Source organism: Dermacentor andersoni, chromosome 3 (genome assembly GCF_023375885.2).
Source record: "Dermacentor andersoni chromosome 3, qqDerAnde1_hic_scaffold, whole genome shotgun sequence".
Lineage (NCBI taxonomy): Eukaryota > Metazoa > Arthropoda > Arachnida > Ixodida > Ixodidae > Dermacentor > Dermacentor andersoni.
The window spans coordinates 71,951,980-71,971,777 of NC_092816.1; the positions used below are offsets into that span (position 1 = coordinate 71,951,980).

A 19,798-nucleotide genomic window follows, 5' to 3' on the forward strand; every position below is an offset into this window, starting at 1 on the left:
ACAGTCGGAACCCGCGATAACGAAATACCGCAACAAGGAAATTCCCGCGAGAACGAAACATTTTCGTATCCCCGGCGAACGCCCATAGGATTCAATGCATTTCGTACCTCTCGGCAACGAAATGTAGCTGTACTGCAATCCCGCATCAACGAAATTTGCCGGAACGTAACTCCGCATATTGCGTAAGGCTAGCAGGCTCCAAAATGTGCTCAAATGCGATTGTTTTGCATTAAAATTGCGTAAAATACCACCACATTACACTTGCGTGGGCGCCGCCATTTTTGTTCACCAGAAGAACCAAGCGCCGGAAGCGATCAGTGCGCTGGAATTAAGTCATGGCCGCCATCTTGTTCGTTGATCGCCCGTTTGAAGCGGCACCATGAGCGGCACGCACGTTGCTACCGACATGTTACGACGGTGTTTGCGCGCCTACCAGGCGAGATTGTTGTTCGAAACGCGCGTTCATTTTGCGTTCCCCGCGCTTGACTCGGCGAGGCCTAGTCCAATCGCGTGAGGCGAGACTGAACGCAAACTGGACGCGTGTTTCGAACAACAATCCCCGATCGCGGCAGCACGTGCACTGCGTAATGTGCGCCTCGGTGGGAAAAATGCAGCAAAAACGAAGAAATCCACGTCCCACCTACGTGAAATTGTTTATGGCGCTTGAGATGGCGGTCGCGGCATATGGAGTGTCACGCATAAGGCCATGATTGACCGATCGTCCTGGAATACGCATCCCTTGCATCAAGAACGCTGGTTTTGGTGCCACCCGACAGGCATCGTGTGCGGATTCTACGCCGGATGTAGATTTGCGCGAAAGGGCCGTTATCTCGATCGTTTGCCTTCGCGTACACGAGATACGATCACTTTTGCGATCGGCACCGGCCGCGTCGGCGCCTACGGGCAACAGCGTGCGCTGTCGAAATGCTGCTGCATGCGCTGTTGCTCTGCGTCCGTGCCGAGTTACGCAAAATCTCGGCAAGTGATCGCATCTCCGAAAGCAGTTGACTAAATTCTGCGCTACGGCACTACTGCCACTGCTGGTCGACGCATGCGGCACACTTTGTACTGTCAACAATGCGGTTCTATATCCTCGAGCAAAGCCTGCAAAGTAAGCTAACGGAATTTGGACAGTAAAGTTTTGTTCTGTGATGCATTACCTATCTGTGCTGTCTCTTTTCGCAACAACTAAATTCTCGCGACAGCGAATTTTTTCGCGTTTCCCGCCGATTTCGTTATTGCGAGGTTCAACTGTAGCAGGTGGAGCAAATATCTCGGTGCTCTGTTGCTCTGTCTCAGCAGGACAGCCATAGTAAACCAGCATGCTGGTTTACAGCATGTTGACAAAGGGATTTGTAAGCTGTTGATGAATACTGCGTTGAAAGAAAGTGGCAACGAAAAAACAGTTTCTATGCAACACGAAATGTCCACTAAACAAGCACCCGAAAAAAACCAAAAAACTGGAAGTCAAAGGGTTAAAAAAAGGGAACCAGAGCAATTAAACTAAGACCATAGAAGTTAATGTGCACTGTTGTAATTTCGATGTAATAAAGGAGATTTGTACAACCAGTCCTCTTCTGTGGTTTCAAATACGATTATCCGTATGAGCCATTCATATACTGCTCCATTTGATACTTAACAGGTAACACTGTGGAACCCACAGAATAGCGTGGTCATTGAAGTCTCATGTTGCGTGTTCCGCAGTGCAACCATTTGTAATCTGCGACACTTTCTATGGAATAACTACTTTGTACTTTACAACTACAACTTGTAGATGTAAGGCTATGTCGATGATGAAACAACTTTTATTGAAAATGGCAAATGTCAAAGGAGTTTATCTCCCCCATATTAGATGGCGCCTAGGAGCCCTTGGGTCCTAGTGGCATCTTCGGCTTGCCTGAAGACTTGTAGTTTGACCTCACTGTCTTAGCTGAGCAGAGTGGTCTCCCACAGCTCCGCATTCGTATATGTGTTGTTTGGCCCCTGCACTATGTTGGGGCAAGCCCAGATTGCGGTGTCTGAAGTCTGCCCACTGATAACTCTTTACATCTATCTGAATAGAGTTGTGAGTAACATTGATTATAAGCGATCGTACACTGGGCAAAGCGGGGATAAATACGACATCCCAAGAGAAACCAGAAAGTGCATCATCATACCCTCGTTACCCAGAAACATGCACCCTGAACATCACCGAGAGCAGAGGAATGCAAGCGCAAAAGCACTACACAAGAAGTTTCAAAACAGTGTGGACGTGGTCTATGCAGTCATGGCGGAATATGCAGACAGTCGACACATGGCAGTGGTCGCCTCAGATCAAGCTGGCCGCCAGCTTGCCAGTGCCACCATTAAAACAGCAAATGAGGAAACTGCGGTGGAAGCAGCCATAGCGCTGGTGCTTGCCTCCACAACTGCCAGTGTCAAAGTCAGTGACTCTAAAACTGCGCTTTGTAACTTCACCAAGGGGAGGCTCTTGAAAGAAGCGCTAAGGATCATGACTAACCTTCGCGGGGAGTATGATGTTCATGTCATATGGATGCCTGCCCACTCCTCCCTCCTGGGCAACGAAACCGCACACACCCTAGCTCGAGAGTTAGCGAGCTGATAAAGGGCAGGAATAACATGGGGCCCGAGTGAGGAGAGAGATCGCATGATCAAATATAATGAAATCGCCAAAGACTACAGATTAAGGAGGCAGTATTACCCCCACCACACTCCTCATTAACTAAACAGCAGTTGACAGCATGGTGCCTACTACAGATGCCTTCCCTAAGGCTGTGTCGAATCGCACATTACTTATGCATGTTTGCGCTTCCAGTTTGCGACATACTGGTTTGGTCGTGAGTGCAGAGTGTGCGCTGTTGCTGCTGGTTGCAGAAGCGTGTCACTCTGCTTGTTTGGTATTAAATCTCTCATATCTTCCATGTTAAATACATCATATTTTACAACATAAAAGTATGAGACTTCATATTACATCAAATTACATGATGCATGCCTATATCTTTCTTTCAAGTGTGACTGGCTATATATCTATTAGGAACGTAAATAGTGGGAGATGTCTAGCCTTCGTAATGTTGCTTGCCATGTATGAAATGGCATAAAGCAATTGGACAAGCTGATGAACAGTGATAATTGCTTCCTTCCTCTATTGCATTGCAGCGGTTGTGCAGGAGATAAAGCGCATCAAGGACCTGTCGAACCAGAGGCTGGAGCTCCTAAGGCGACGAAGCCGAGACGCCTATGAAGCGACTATGTGGCTGCAGCAGAACGAGGGGCGTTTTAAAGGGAAAATTTATCCGCCTATTATGACTCAGGTACAAACACCTTTCTTTTCTTGTCATTCTCAATCTGCAGTCCCTTGTAGACCTTTTGGAGACGGTCAGTTACGCATCTCGCAATTAAAACTAAGACTCATGTCATAGCCACATTGTCTTCTCTTCCTTTTCTTTCTTTCCCTTTGATTTTGCATAAGAAGTGTAGTTTGTCTACTATAGCGATAAATATGCAACTTTTGCTTTGTTATAAGTGGTTGAACTGCTGCTGCGACATTTGCTCCTTACTACTGCACAGAGTGAATGTCATCACATGTCGCTATGAAAGCCTCATTTTGGCTATCATTGGGCCATGTCCGCCTCAAAGACACTTGCTGCAGGTATGGCCCCAATTATTGTGATAAGCGAAACCAGGGCTCACACATCCGATTGTAAATGCGCCTCTGCTTGTCAGTTTGTGAAAGCAACGAAGCAGGGTGCATTGCCCCCGGCCTCGCATAAGTGCCTTGCAAATGCACCGACTCCACTTAGCCAAAAACTGTTTACACCAGTGAAGGTGGCCCACAAGCAACAACAGTCTGCAGTTAGCGTTGCCATGAGGTTCCTTATAAAGTCCAATGGCTATGTCGCCGTGCACCATATGCTGTATGTGTGAGTGAAAGCATGCAGCCGGCGCAGTCTTACGCATGCAACGGCGGAAGGTGTTGAGGAATTGTGGTACCTTCCATCGCGCACAAGGCTTCGGGGGGAGGGTAGGGAGGGGGGGCGCATTGTACTCTGTGTATGTAGCCTGGGTGGCTGTGTACGCCCAGCCGGGCCGCTGTATTTTGAAAGCCACCTGTGAAGGGGCAGGGTCTGCCATTTGCTGCGTTTTTGCGGTGTACTTTGCGTTGATGCGAGCGGCAGCACAAAGGTCAATTCACTTGCTGCTTCTGCCATGTTTCCTCACACCAGCGTTTTGACAGCGAGTTTCCGCAGTCATCGAGTGCGACGTGTTCATGTTGGCTTGTGTGCGCATGACACCATACTTGTTAATTTAGGTGGTATGCGTTTACAAGTTTGTATGCCTGATAAAGCTACTATCCTTACTTTGTATAGCTGTCCGTTAATTTGCTATCGCAATCAATGTTTCACCTTTTGGGTCAAACTGTGGGTTTTTTAAAGAGATAGTGTAGAAAACTGAGCAAAATGTCGTTTGCTGGCTTCTTTTCTAGCTAGATTAGAAATTTGGAATTGTAATTTGTGTAACTCAGAAAACAAATGCATAGGTATTATGTGCCAAAGTCACAATATCATTATGAGACATGCCATAGTGGGGCACTCTGAATTAATTTGGACTCTGGACTTCGATTGGACTCTGGACGTTGCCTTCGATTCTTAACGCGTACCCAATGCAAGGTACATGGGTGTTTGGGCGTTTTGTCCCCATCGAAATGCGGCACCTGTGGCCAGAATTTGATTCCGCACCCTCAGGCTTAGCAGCGCAACACCAAAGCCACTATTTCACCACAGTGGGTTTTATGCAATACAATGCGAGCTTGCGCTGTGTCATAAGCCACAGTTCATTCACCACCATTCCAGCAGTAGTTAATTGAAGCAAAAGAAAAATGAACTGACTATGCTGCTGTCGAGGTGCGCAAGCTAAGCCAACCCTATGCAGACATTGCGGCAGTGGTGGCAACGAGAAAAGTTTATTCAAGTGGCGCGCATCATGATACATGAGATACCTCTGGTGTATTCGCAGATTGACTTGCTGAACTCTGGTGATGCCAAGTACGTTGAGGCACAGATTCCAGCGAAAGACCTGCTGGCGTTCGTGGCAGAATACCCAGAAGACCTCAACACATTTCTGGGAGCCATTAGAGATACTCAGAATCTCCGAATCAATGGAGTTGTTGTTCCATTAGAGAGCTTGGAGTCCTTCAAGCCACGAAGGCCACTTTCCGAGATCAGGTAAGGTCCCACATGGTGCAGATGCAGTTTGTGTTACGCTTATAGGTGTTACATAATTAGCATACTTACCAAATCTCCCTTTATGTTTGCAAATTTGGGTTTGTCCTACGATATCACGAATGTTGCACCATATTCTACGAAAAATAAATTCTGTTCTTGAAAAACTGCTAAAGATGTTGAAAGTTGGGGGGGATAGCAAAAGGAAAAGATGCATGGAAATAAGAGCTTGTGATAATATGGGGCCACTACAGTGCAGTCCATATACAATGATACCACATATAATGATATATTGATTATAACGATGAATCGACTTCAGAGTATAAACTTATGAATTAGGGCTAGGAGAAAAAATCCCCTATATAATATGTTATTCACTGCGTATCGGATATAACGATTGAAATTCTGCCTTTTGGGCGGTGTTTTCCATGCAGAATAATCGTGAAATTCAAGTTGCTAAGTTCCTCTTAACCGAGACGGAGCGAAAAGGTTGCCTACGCGAGTTTGTATCTGCCACCGTTACCGCACAGCGCGCCGATAGCGAAAGCCACGGAGAGCATTGCAAGTTGGCGCAGCACGCCTCAAGATGGCGCCAGCTGCTTTGCGTCAACATCGCCGGCGAGCGTCCAGAGAAAAAAAAAAGCGCGAAGCAGACCACGCCCGTGCTCTCTTTCTACAATCTCCTTATTCCACCTATTCGTGCCTGTGTGTGTCTATTTTCTCCTCTACGACCTTGTGCTGTTTGCACTAAAAAAACAATTGCAAAATGTTACACCAACAAGCACAAATATCTATACTGATGGACTTTATATCCCTCTCTTCGTCAGTGAGTGTTGAAATGTGCAGCGAAAGCAGCAGTCGGTGCGCTGGCAGAGTGCATAGCTGTGTCGCTTGGGATGAAGCTGCAAGTTCTGCAAGACTCAGAGTACGAGCTCGCGCAGTCGACGATATTGACGATTCTGAAAGCTGCATGTGCAGCCACGATTATGAAGCCTACAACTAGTGATCATGCCGACCAATGGAAACGGTGGGCTTTGTGCGCCAGGGCCCAAAACCCCCATGTGTGAAATCAACACTGTAGCAGCCGCTGACATTAACTCTGGGAGCACGTCGCTACTGGCGATAAAATAGGTAGTGCTTCGATGGAAGAATTTCTGATTGCAGATAGCACTGCCTCGTTCTGCGAAGCGTCTCCAACGGGGCGATAGTTGTCACGACACAGACGGTGGCATAGTGCGACAGAGGCAACGACAGCAGCAGCAGTGACGACGAGATGGACAGTGGCCTGTCTTTGACACCGACCTGTAATGTTTGGGGTCGGGCATGAAATAGATGGTAGCTGGCCCATGCCGTCGTCCAACTTATCCACGCTGAGGACGTTGTTCAAGGGAGAGACTTGTTCTCATTGAGAACGAGGAATATGGGATTTATTTACATTATCTACATGAGGACGTTACAGTTCATCAGTCTAGCATGACTGAACGAGAATGCCCACTCAGCAACCGTGCAACAGCTGCTTATAAACACTCTGTCCTCCCTAGATCCCTAGGTGAGGGAAAACGGCCGGTCGACCAAACGGAGCGTCCAAAGTTATTGTAGCTGGCCCGCCTTTGAGGAGGAGGGTTTACGCAGTCACTTCCGCACAGGTTGCACTGACCACACCAAGGTGAGAGGGTTCTCGCAGACATGGTGCTGCCCTGAGCAGGCGCCTCTTTATCCCAGAGTCGACACTGCAGTCAATGGCCGCCATGTCTGTCAATGGCCGCCGCGTCGACTGGCGACTTCTAAGCTGCGTGAGATGGCACTGCCAAACATCTTCCCGGAGCTCCCCTGCTCCAAACAGACCATGACGGTGTCGGTGTACACACTAACAATACTTGCTCCGCCGACTGCGTCTCGACATCTCGGCGTCATTCCTTTGTGGACGCGGCACATTGTCCTCCTTGCAAAACGAGTGGCCGCCGCAGCCATGGTGGCGCTGATGGGCTGGGGACTGACTTATTGTCTTTTCAAAGCGAGTCGTCGCAGCAGACAGGGTGCGCCTTTCCGTCGGTCGCTTCCCCGAAGATCGCCAGCCCCCGCCGGTCGAACGTAACAGACCCCATTGTTCGCGCAAAGTGCGCTGTTGTCGATAGAATTGCTCACTGATGTTGTGCATGCTAAATTATAGCCGCCAGTGTTCGTGCAGCCGCTGGACGCGATGCATACTATAGTTGTGAACCTGGAACTGACTATTTCAGGGCGCCTAATGCTTGACACGCTGCTTAGAGGTATAAATTAACTTTTAAAATTTTTCACAGCCTACTTTCTACAATGCCAATTTTTTATCCTAAGTGGGAAATTTGGTTTCGGAGCTACGGAAGTATGTTCGGCAGCTTTTCTTTATTTTTTTCTGGCAGTCCTGATATAGCGATGCTCAGTTATAAATTTTTCATTCTTCTTGATATCGTTATAAGTGGACTGCACTGTATCTTGTGGCAGCACAAGATGTATGCCACTATGATAGCCTCCTAGTCAGCCAACACCTGTTGCAACAGATCCACATACAACATACTTTCATTTGTCACAGACCGAACTTGCAGAGTCGGCGGTTACTGCGCTGTTATTGGAAGATAACAGTTTATGGATACTTTGCTTATGTAGTTGCTGATAATGGGTCGCTGTGGCATTCTGCCTTTTGAACTTCATACTTATTCTGCTGAAGGAACATTGAAAACGTAGCTTCGAGGATCTCAATGCGCGCCTCATGGCTGATGCTGCAGCCATACTTTTGCAAAATGCCTGCATACTGCAGTAGCTTACACTTCCAGCCAACTAGAATGCTTCGCTGCCGTATTCAGAATCCACTTGCATGCTGCTGATAATAAAACTTATCACGAGCTTGAAGGAAAAATGGCGGCAGCTGTGATTGGAACTGCCGGGACGCCGTTTCGAAAAAGCTACGACGCTGCATTTTGTTTTACAGATGACGTTTTTAACGGAAACTTTGTTAGATGCGGAAAGGTATCGGGAAAGAAAATGAAGGTACTGAAAATTATATTTTTGTAGCAAAGTGGTGTCTAATCGCAACTACTGATGCCAGCTATAGTGTCAATAATTTTGTGTGCATTTTGAAGGGAAAGTCCACATATAATACCGACTTGATACAACGACCACTTATCGCGGAGCTATAGAGTTCTCTATAAATGGGTTCGCTGTTATGAATAATTTATAGGAATTTGGCATATCAAAGTGCATAAAATCTACAAGTTCTTACGAAATAATACCCATAAAGAAAATTGTTTTAAGAGTAGACTCCCTCATTAATTTGTTCCTTTCTTTATTATATTGTGTCTTGTCTTGTTACTGTAGGCGGTATGGCTTCCGGGCGTACATCCAGTCTCTGTTCTCTGCCCCTGATGGAGTGATGCGCTACCTGTGCAAGCGATACCGAGTGCATGACATCCCTGTCGGTGATGCACACACTGAGGACTGCCTGGCTGAAGTGCGCCAACTGGGGATCCGGCGGTTCTATACCAAGGACAACCTGGTCAGCAATACCATTTGCCTCCCTCCCACCCATTGTCCTTGAGCTGTGTTTGCTACGAACCTATAGGTTACTTTTGATAATGTGTGCTCAGAGAACTTACATAAGGGCACTAATGGTACTGTTGAGTCTCGAAAGGTGTTTTTCTAAGTTGAAATAAAATTCAGACAAAATGAAAAGAGGAATACAGTAGACGTTCATTAATTTGACAGCGGCAAATTAGACTTTTGGGTCAGTTCGATCCTACTAGAAGGCCATGGCCAGCACCCCTACATTTCTATCAATGAAAACATTCATTATTACGATCCTAAAATTGGCCCCCACTGGATAACTTGAGCTTGTCTGGTTGGCACGGATCCACCTGACCCGGTTAGAGCCCTGTTGGTACCCCTGATGCTTGTAGTGCCTGCGTTGGCAGTACTACAGTCGAACCCGGATATGCAGTTAAACCTGGATGTAAGTTTGTGATATTTCATAATATACAGGTTTTCGTTACATGTAGTTTCAGGTGAAAACTAGGAAGTATCATGCAAAAACGAAATGAGACGGTTGAGAGCTCACCTCTCAAACCTTCATTCAGGAGAAAAAAACTGGGTGATTTTAGCTTTTCCTCTGCATGACTGATGACATCAAGCGGCACTCCAAAGAAGCTAAATCATGCACCGCATCCATCACCCCTCTCGTGGAAGGCATGGCAAACAGTGCATCGGCCTCTGATGCACCTTCCTTGTCACCACAATCTTGCATGATTTCAATAAGTGCCACATATGTCATTTCATCAGTACCTACGGTGCCATTGTCAGCATACAAAAATACGCCAAGTTTGACGTCATCGGGCACTCCACCGTTCACACATAGTGCATCCCACGCTTTGGTGTCATCAGGAAGGTTTTCAGGCTCCTCCTAGTCGTCGCAGATTCTAGCTTGAACGACCTTTATTTGGGCCTTGGCGAAGCAATTTGAAACCATCTGATTTCCAACTTCGCCACGATGCAGCAAGCATCTCGATCACTTGATATATGTTTATCTTTGTCTGCTGTTTAAAATGGATGTCCAGAAGGACCTCACCTGTCACCCGACGGCGATAGCAGCATTTGAAGCTGTTGATAATTCCTTTGTCCACTGGCTGTATCAGGGACGTGCAATTGAGAGGAAAATATATCAACTCAATGTTTGACAGCTGAAGACCATCGATGTAGTCCATGGAACAATTGTCAAGCAGCAAGCAGATTTGGCGGCCTCATCACTTGATGTCTTCAGTGAACTCTTTCATTTGGTCAGAAAAGATTGCCCGCGACATCCATGCTTTAGAATTGGGCACAGATTTAACTGGCATTTGCTTCATTCCCTTGAAGCATCTGGGCTGGGCACTTTCTTGATAATTAACAGGATTCGTTTGTCACTGCCATTGTTGTTGGCGCAAAGCAATACCATTTCACGGCGTTTTCTTTGCTTGCCACTGCAGTAGTCTTCCCCTTTAAGAGCCAGCGTTCGGTTTGGCAACATGTGATAAAACAGAGCCATCTCATCAGCATTGTAGACTTCAGCTGCCTCATAGCAGCGGAAAATGCCAGGCAGCTTCTCGGCAACCCACGATGCTGAAACGTCGCTGTCGGCAGAGGCAGGCTCGCCGCTAGTGATTTTCCCGACGACTATTTTGGCTCTTAAATCTTTGCAATCAGCCATTTCTAGCTTTGACGTCCTCATCGCCCAGGATGTGCGCAAAATCCTACGCTTTCTGCTGCAAGATCGCTCCACTTAGGGGCATGTTTGCAGTGCCAAAGAAAGCACTGCAAATGCTTTCTTTGGCATTCAAGATAGTCAACAGGATGCTGGCTGGGATGTTGAACTGGACGGTGACATCCTTCTTGCCCTTGGCAACCGCACTCACAATTGAAAGCTTGTCCTTGAAAGACGAAACTGCGCTTCTTCGCCAAACTCATTTTCGAAGCGAACAAACACAATGAGAAACATGCAATGAACTACTGAAGTTGGCACTCGCGTTGCGTTCGCTTTCATGTTCACGCACCTGCCACCGTGCCAGACCAGTCCTGGCCATGCCAACACTTGTAAGCCTAAAAAAATTTAAAACAGGCAGGCACGGTAGTGGCACCTGGTGTCATGATGCATAAGTGAAAAATGCAGAGGCTGATCTGCTTGTCAAAGAGCTGCACTAGGGGAGCTAGTGGCTTTTATTATCATCATCTCGGCAAACTGGATCAATTGCTCTGGCTCGCTGTGATCGCATGCTTTCGTCTCGGGATCAGCCGCTTGCCTTATTTATCAACAAAAGTTAAGCATTGCTTATCCGAATTTTTGGTAGAGCTACTGCTCACGATAATAAATGAGCGTTGAAAATTCATTAAAACAAGGTCAGGTGCCACAATGCCTTTGTTACGTGGAGGTCAGAAATATATGGCTTCTATGGGGATGGCATGTTGGCGAATTAAAAAATTTCCTTAAATCCAGAAGTTCGTTACACCCAGGTTTAACTGTATAGAACTCGAAGGGGATCTCGAAATAGTTTGTCATATATATATATATATATATATATATATATATATATATATATATATATATATATATATTTTCAAGGAGATATTACAGCTGTTGGCTTTACAATAATTCGTTATATAGTAGAACCTCATTGATACGTTCCTGTTACATACGTTTTCCTGGCGCTAACGTTTCAATCGAGAACACAAAAAATAACCCAATAGAGCTACCCTCATTTTTTACTAGTTCATATGTTTCAAGAAAACACGACTTTTTGGCACCAACGATCATCAAAACTGCGACCGAAACTGATATCATATGGTACGTTTTCTGGTCGCTAGATCCCGTGTAAATAAGAAAATATGCAAGGTGCATGCGATCAAGAACAGTACAGTCAACGACCGATTTTTCGGACCCTCTAGGGAACGTAAAAACGTCCGAAAATTCAGGCAGTCCGAAAAAATGAATGCATGCAAAAAGACGCACCCTTTTTATTTTTTTCTCAGATCTAGAGGTAAAGGGCGAAGTAACAGGCTTCCGAAACCCTGCCACAGCATCAGTGAAGTGGCTATAAAAAGAGGCGTTCAAAAACTCTCTATGCAGCCGACTGCCGGTTTATTATGTACATGTGCATCGTCGGGCAGCTGGTGGTATTGCTGCAGTGGCTTGAAGAACTTGTTGATTGTTGTTTTGACGGCGTTCTGGTTGCATGCCATCATATTCGCCTCGATCTGAGCAAGGGTCATGTCAACACTGTACACCGATGAAAGAGTCAACAGTACTCGCGTCAACTCGGCGCTTGTAGGTGGCGCAGGCATTGGCTCCTCATTTTCAACATCGGAGTCTTCTGAATCCCCCACAACCCGACGGACTATTTCCTCGTCAGTCAGTTCTGCGCGGAAGTCGAGCTCGTCAGCGTCAACAAACTGTTCAAAAGTTATTTCCGTGGGTATGGAAACCCCAGCAGAGCGGAGGTCGTTGATCACGTCGTCCGACGGTACTGCTTTCCGCGCTTCGATGCCATCGGCGAGGACGACGAAGATGGAGTGGGTGCCATCGAAGGCAAGCGAAATCCTCAAGTTGCGAACAGTGGAGTTCGCTGACGAGCGTCGAAGCACCTAGGCCTAGCGTCGCAGAGCACACTTGACACAACAGACAACCACACACCACGCTAGCCAAAATGTGGCCTGCGCAAACAAACAAACAAAATGGCACCGCTCCGGAAACTCCGCCGGAGGCGGAAGTGCGGCGATGAACATAGCCAGCGTGGCCAGACCAAATCGGTGTGTGACAACTAGATTCGGCTAGTTGTGGTTCAAAGTGGTGATATGCTTCGGCTGCAAGTGGATTTCCTTCTCAAGGGCGCTGCTCGAGGAGCCAAAAGACCTTCCGTCCGTCAAAAAGTCCGGAAAATTAGACGGCGGGGGGTTCGAGCATCCGAAACTTCAGATGTCCTTATACATTGATTCTATGGGGCTCGTGGCGGTGCTGCGAAGACGTCCGAAATATCAGGCATGTCCGAAAATTTGGGCGTCCGAAAATTCAGTCGTTGACTGTATATAGCTGCCCACTGCAGCAGCTTCACCGCAATGCTCACCCGCCCGTCTCACGTGAAAACGCCGACGTACCCTCAGTTTCTCATTTTGGTGCCAGCAAATCTTCTCTGGAGTCGTCGCATGCGGCATTCGCAGCTATTACTGCCAATCCTATTGCAGCAACCCTCTTTGCCTATCTGTCTCGCCATGCGTGGTGCCGTCGGAAGCCTAGCGCACACTTTTAACAGGTGATAACCAGAATGCGCCGTTGTTCCCTGCTGCAGACTGCGATCGTATACGTTTTCCGGCTGCCAGATCCCATGTGAACAAGCAAAGGTGCAAGGCGCGCGCGCTCGAGAACGGTATGTAGCTGCCCTCCTCAGGTGAAGACGATGGCATGCAGTTTCTTATTCTGGTACTAGCAAATCTCCGCCAGGTTCAGCACACGCCGCATTCACAGCTATCGCCGCTGAACATATTGCTATAAGCATCCTCATATATCTGTTTTACAGTGCATGGTGTGTAGTGTCATTGGTAGCATACTGCACACCTTTAGTAGACGAGAATTCAAGTGCGCCGTTCCCTGCTGCAGGTGGCACGATATGGGCATCACATTTCACTTTGGTGGCATCCGGTGACGCCCACCAGCTCGATTTCGTTTCAGTTTCCCATCGCCCTCTTAGAATACAATGCAATAGGAAAACAATAAAATGCGTCTCTGGCCGCTGGAGTACCACCAGATACTTTGGCTCGTACATTCTCCCAGTTAGCATATTTTTTTCTCGCAATTTTTTCCACACCGTATGAACGAGGTTCTACTGTATCTGGGTTTGACTGTAGTGGACAATAATTCCATCAAACGCATCATCTTCCACCAAAAACGTCCTTTAGGCCATCCCTGTGAAGTATTTCATTCAAAGAGTTGTAGCTAACAAATTGAATGCTTCTTGTATTTGTACAGTTCTAATACGAACCTTTTTTTTTCCCATGAGAATTGATCTGAAAATTGTCCGCGTGGTAAGTGATACGAAACCAAAACTGCGTTCGCGGTGTCTGCAGCAGCCTACCATCACAAGATAGCGATGGGACAACTGTGCAACTACTTCTTGCATAACAAAACAATGATACGCCACTGTCAAATTGTACCAGCACTATACTGGAGGCCATGCTTAGCTGCATCAGCCTCTGTGACACTGAGCAATGGTGAGCCGCTGCTTGCACACGGCTGCACGTGTCAAAGACCGTTGCATCTTTGTCATGCTGTGCAGGCTGCTGCAGCTAGGCATGGTTTCCATGATTGCATCGGTGCTTGTGCAATCTTGGAGGTCACAAGCTGTCCAAGCTATGTCAGCTCGGTGAGGTACGCTGGCTTCCTCATTCACGCAGCAGCCACATGAGAGCAGTGGATCATCTGCGTAGTCGGCATACAGTGTTGTGTGCCTCATGCTGCCCTATCACAACAGACTGTTACCATTGCAGTGTGCTAGTTGTTCTCTTTTACTGCATTGCCATTTCACTGGTTTCAAGGCAATGTGGGCGAGACAAGTGGATAACTGAAACAAACAACCATGACATTGGAACAGAAGGCAGCTATCATAAGGCTGTTGTGTAAGGTGCATGTAGTTGGTGTGTTGTACATGGCTAACATGCTTTTCCCTTTGTTTTATTAAAGCTTCATCGCATGCATGGCCGTGTAGTGGTTCGAAGGGCTGTAAAGGTGTCTTTCTTGCATGTTTAAAAATTGTGCACCACATTGGGCATCTATTGCAGTAAAGGGCAATGATGGACGTAACGAAGTTGGGGATATGGAAGTGTTATTCTGGCTCCCCCTTCAACTTTATTGTAGTGAGGTGTAAGTGCTTAAATTTTTTTTTATGAAACAAGGTATTCTTCTTCGTAACTTGCATGTGTTTTTCATTTTTCAGTACACCGTCAAAGTGTCGCAGTATGATCCCTCACGGACTGCGACTATGTCCTCGGAGCTGTCGTAAGCAGTTTTTTTCCTTGCTCATTTTTTGGCGCAACATTGGATGTGAAACATTCAATGCATCGAGATTATAAAGTTATTAAAATTTGTAGCAATCTAATCTGTTAATTTTGTCTTTGTTTGGTTGTTTGTCAAGCTTGCTCTACAAATGTTACATAAAGTTTTGAAAAAAAATGCTGTTCGCAAGAAGGTTACCAGGCATTGAAAGATCGTGTGACTCAAGATTGCAAGAAAGTGCATCCAAAAAGAAGTGATAGTACTTATGCTGCCCTCTTGTGGGGGGGTGGGGAGGGGGCAGCACAAGTTTTCATACACCAGATGGGTGCTTGCTTTTAGCAAACTCATTTAGACAAGTTCCTGAAGTAGGCGAAATTGGAGGCAGCAAAGTGCTGAAAAGGTTGCTGTGATCCACAGATAGTGCCGATTGTCAATCTCTGCTGTTGCAAGCTTGCTCATGCGTATGTTCTGCAGCTAAAAAGAAATTATTTCAGTTAAACCTAGATATAATGAAGTTGGTAAAATCTGCAATTTGCTTCATTATATTGAAATTTCGTTGTATTGAAATTCGGCCTTTTATGCAAGTACAGTCGCTCATCCGATTTTTCTTACACGGAAAGGCACCTCAGAATTTTCTGAATTATCGGACACTCGTAAAAAGCAGATTTGAATAAGAAAAGAATTCCTTTTGAAGAATTTGGGAGTTGGCGACGAATTATATGCTTTCATGCCACGTCGACAATATCTTCACATCGGTGGTGCACTTTCGTGTGCAATCAGCCCAAACGGCTGATAGTGTTGCCCTCACTGGGATGACGCTATCATGAAAAGCGCCGGCAGCGGAGAGCGAATGCTTCGTCTGCCTCTCGCTCCAACGAGTCACTGAAACTCGAGATTATGCAATCTCCAATACTAAACACGTGAGAAGACAGCTTACATGATGTCACGCCGACTCGGCACACCCACTCTCTGCACATGTGGCAGATTACCTCTAAAGCAAGGTGCGCAGCCACGGCCGAGATGCGCGCCAACTTGCTTCCCACGCCGCCCCTTCGTGCACACTTGATCGCGTTACCGCGAGCTCGCTCCCCTCCCCTCTTTCCCTTTGCTGATGCGCAAAGGCGGCACTCGTGAAGCTGCCATCTTTCTTGTCTCATCATCGCACACTTACACTTGCACTGAAAGCCCACAGTGCGTGAGGTGCAATAGGATCTTACATTACTTGGACCTTATAGGGAACATGATGCGGCTCCACTTCGGCAGTCGCTCTTGTCACGCTGTACGCGATTTGAGAGGTGCATTTGCAAGCAGCCGCTTGTAATTCAATTATTTGACCATCTATCTGCAACTGCAGAAGTTTCCTTATATCGTCTCGGTATTAGTTTGCGGTGGCAGGGAAATTTAGTTATATTGAAATCGCAAACACACTTCATTATATTGAGGTTCTAAATACATGGTGTTCTATGGACTAGAGGTTAAGAAAAGTTAAATACTTTGTTATATCGAGAATTTCATTATATTGAAGTTGATTATATCAAGGTTTAACTGTAATAATAAAATGCATATTTATCGCACAAAAAAAAAAGTTGTGCGCTTGGGCCATGCACTTCTTAAATGTCTTTTATTCCCCTCTCCAGTGTTGCTAGTACTGGACTTTTATTAATATTTAGGTAGTGACTACAGTGGCGGGGCCCGGTACTTTAATATCTGCACTACAGTGATGGGGCCCAGCACTTTAACATCTACACTAGAGATGGGGCCTGGCTCTTTAACCACAGTTATATATCACAATGAGACATATGACAAAAATATGAACATATATATGGACATGTTGAGATAAGAACGGTAATGGAGGTCCCATGACCATGATCGTATATGACAAAAGGTAGATAATACAGTTCTTGCGATTTCGCTAAGTTCCATGTTTGGGGCCTTCCTGCATGCACAACACATTTTTCTTGTGCATGAATATTTTCTCAGCAATCAGTGAGCAAATCTCGATACATCTTATGTGAAGGTTGGGCTGACGAGTGGCTTCTTTGTAGCGCATAGCTCGTGGAGAAAAGTTTAGGATTTTTTCCCGGAATAAGAAGACAGCAAAAGAAATGTTACTTAGTGTTTGAAACAGTACAAGTTGTTAGGCTTACATGAGAAAATACTCAAGCATGACAAAAAAAAAAGTGCATGCAGGAGGGCCCCAGACTTGGAACTTTGCGAAATCGCAAAAATAGCATTCTCGACCTCTTGTCATATAAAACTTTGTCCCAAGAAAACTAGAGCGTTTCATGCAGAGCTAAGGGTTATTTGTTTGTGTCAACATATTTGCCCATCACGTATAAAAATTTTATTGAAAACAGGAAATGGTCATGGGACCTTGATTACCGTAATCTGAACATGCCCATATTAGTTGGCATATCTTGTAAACTTTGCATATTTTCAGAAATTTCACACATGACAATTCCGACAAAACCACACCTTACTTTTTGGTGTAGATGTGACAGACGCATATTTAAAGTGCAGCCACTTCAGGCACGCGTCACACCACATGGCGTTATCATGGACCCTTTGCCGACATGCAGTACATGTCCACGAACTAAGATTACGCTTCTGAGTAATTGTTGCAGTGAGCGCGGCCACCCATCATCGGTAAAATAGTTCCGGAGTTCACCTATCTCAACTCGGTAGTCCAGAACTGCTGAAGGAACTTTCTCATGGGCGACTTCAATTTCTTCTTCACCAATCTTGTGTTTCCTGATAGCCTTTGGTTACATGGAACATACCCTCCAAAATAAAAATAAAAACACAAAGTTTCGGCAAAGCACTAAAATCATATTTATTAGCTATAAACCACTGATTTGGTGCCTGTATGCTTGCTTGGCGTTCTGTTCTTTGCGGTTTGATAATTTATGTAACTATGTGATAATTTTTATGCATGCTGTAAAAAATTTTTTTTTCCTGTTTCTAATGTGCTAACGTGTTGCATTCATCCTGTGTATTGATCCCCCTATGCTTGTACCGAATGTCTATTATATTTCGCATCCGGACCCATCCACTAGCCTGTGGCTGTTGGGTGCAGCAGTCTTTTGTGTATGCACTTAACACCTATGATGATAATGAAGAAAGAAAGAAAGTTCATTCGAATGGAAAGCGAACGGTAAAGAGCACATCAAAAAAAAAAAAAGCATGGCATATTTTTATGCTTGTGTAGCACCAGACAATGAATATTTTGCTGGATTAAGAAAAAAAAAGCAGCGGGTAATTGCTCACTTAGAAGACCAATAAACATACAGTGCAATGCAACTTGAGAAATAATGATATTGAAGCTTCGAAGACTTTAGAAGAAAAAAGAAGACTGAATCATTGTGACGGCACATCACAAGTCGCCGTAGCCGTCGAAGTCACTAGCTATAATGAAATTATTTTTGAACAGCTCTGATAGTGTACAGGCAACAATGTTTGTTTGCGTACTGTCAAATGCTCATATGCTGTGGCATAAAGCTCACGGCACGGTGCAAAAACGCGCTCGCAGCGAAACCAAAACATTAGAGAGTTTTAGAATAGGGGCCCCAATAGTTTGGGGCCCCAAAGAGCCTTGCGGGTGTTAGCATTGGGGCACGCAGGAGTGAAGAGTTCCAGAATAGGGCTTTGCACGCTTTGCTTTTGCGGATAACGTCTTGCGCTGACAGCGCCACTACAGCGTCAAAGAAAAGCTATTCGAAATAAATAAAATATACCATTTTATGATAAGAATAGTAATATTTACTTTCGCGTATTCACGTTTAATTACAATCTAGAGGTTATTCTGTAAGCAGGAAACAATTAGTTGCCCCTAGTTTTGAGTAACCACTGTTACGTGCCTTCACCAGCCAAGCTAATCCGTGTTAGGCCTACGAGCCATAAGATCCACAGTCGAATCCAGAATCAGCGGCATCTAATGAATCAATCTTCATAACACACGCTAGCTGAGAGAAAGCGATAACCGCAGTCACTTTTCCTAGCTTGCAAGCTTCACGCGTTACCACGAATCGAACCCAGTTTGGTGCTAGGTTAGAGACGTCGCTTCGATGGGTGCAGCCATGTTTGTTCACGCAAATCTTTTGGGGCAACTTTTGGGGCTCTCGCTAAATCAGTGAAATAGTATGGCCGACGCAAAACCCAAACGCAGTTTGCGTCTCGCGCATGCTCAGTGGCTTCGATGCTATTTATTTTTGGCCCCAAAATGTTTGGCGCCCCTATTCTAACACTCTCTATTATGTGCGGACATGCATGCAGACGCGCAGTCGGTCACCGCAAACCCGTGCGATTGCAGCATTTAAGCTTCATTCTGTTATGCTTAATTTGGTTACACAGACAGCCCACTATAAGAACATATTTCACATAGTTTTGTCTCGGCGATTGCCTACCTTTCACGCAAGAAACCGGTTAGGGGGAATCGATCGCGGCGACCGTGTGCAGTTTCCCAGCTTACTGTACGTCGTAGATAAAGAAAGCATCTGTAAGCCATTCTGTGCTTTGTTTCCCCAAGATTATTATATTAAAATTAAGATAATTCTGTCATTTTGAGAGTGCTTCCAAAAGATGTCCACGAGGGCTCCCGTGTAGTATCCTAGCGCCGATAGCCAAACCTATGCGGAGCGTGCCGCGTTATTCCTCAGACTATGCAAGTGAGGCGCTTCCGACAGATGGCGACTCCGTAAGTCCTCGCCCCCAATACCGACATCGTTATAGTGATGGCCCCGTCGCTACGGTGTTGTTGTTAAAGTGATCGGCCCTGTCACTGTAGTGCTGATGTTAAAGTGCCAGGCTTTGTCACTGTAGTGCAGATGTTAAAGTACTGGGCCCCGTCACTGTAGTCATTACCTAATATTTAATGTCGCATGTTGGCAGGTATGTACAGTAAACCCCTGTTATCTGGCACCTGCAAAAGCCATAAAAAAATTTGATATAAGGTTAAGCACAGAAATATAAACCCTCTGGTTGCGCATAGACCACATGGGCCTTTCCAGTATGCAGTCGACGACGGATCTTTTTAACACGC

The 19,798-nt window shown here is 45.8% G+C and overlaps 1 protein-coding gene across 1 annotated transcript in view; it reads left to right on the forward strand.

Annotated features, from left to right (window-relative positions):
* SMC5 (structural maintenance of chromosomes 5) overlaps positions 1-19,798 on the forward strand; it is a 108,724-nt gene that overhangs the window by 32,882 nt on the left and 56,044 nt on the right. The window contains exons 11-14 of the mRNA XM_050193372.3: positions 3,157-3,311; positions 5,014-5,222; positions 8,571-8,748; positions 14,702-14,763. Of these exons, the coding sequence (XP_050049329.1) occupies positions 3,157-3,311; positions 5,014-5,222; positions 8,571-8,748; positions 14,702-14,763 (604 nt within the window). The remainder of the gene's footprint in view (positions 1-3,156; positions 3,312-5,013; positions 5,223-8,570; positions 8,749-14,701; positions 14,764-19,798) is intronic.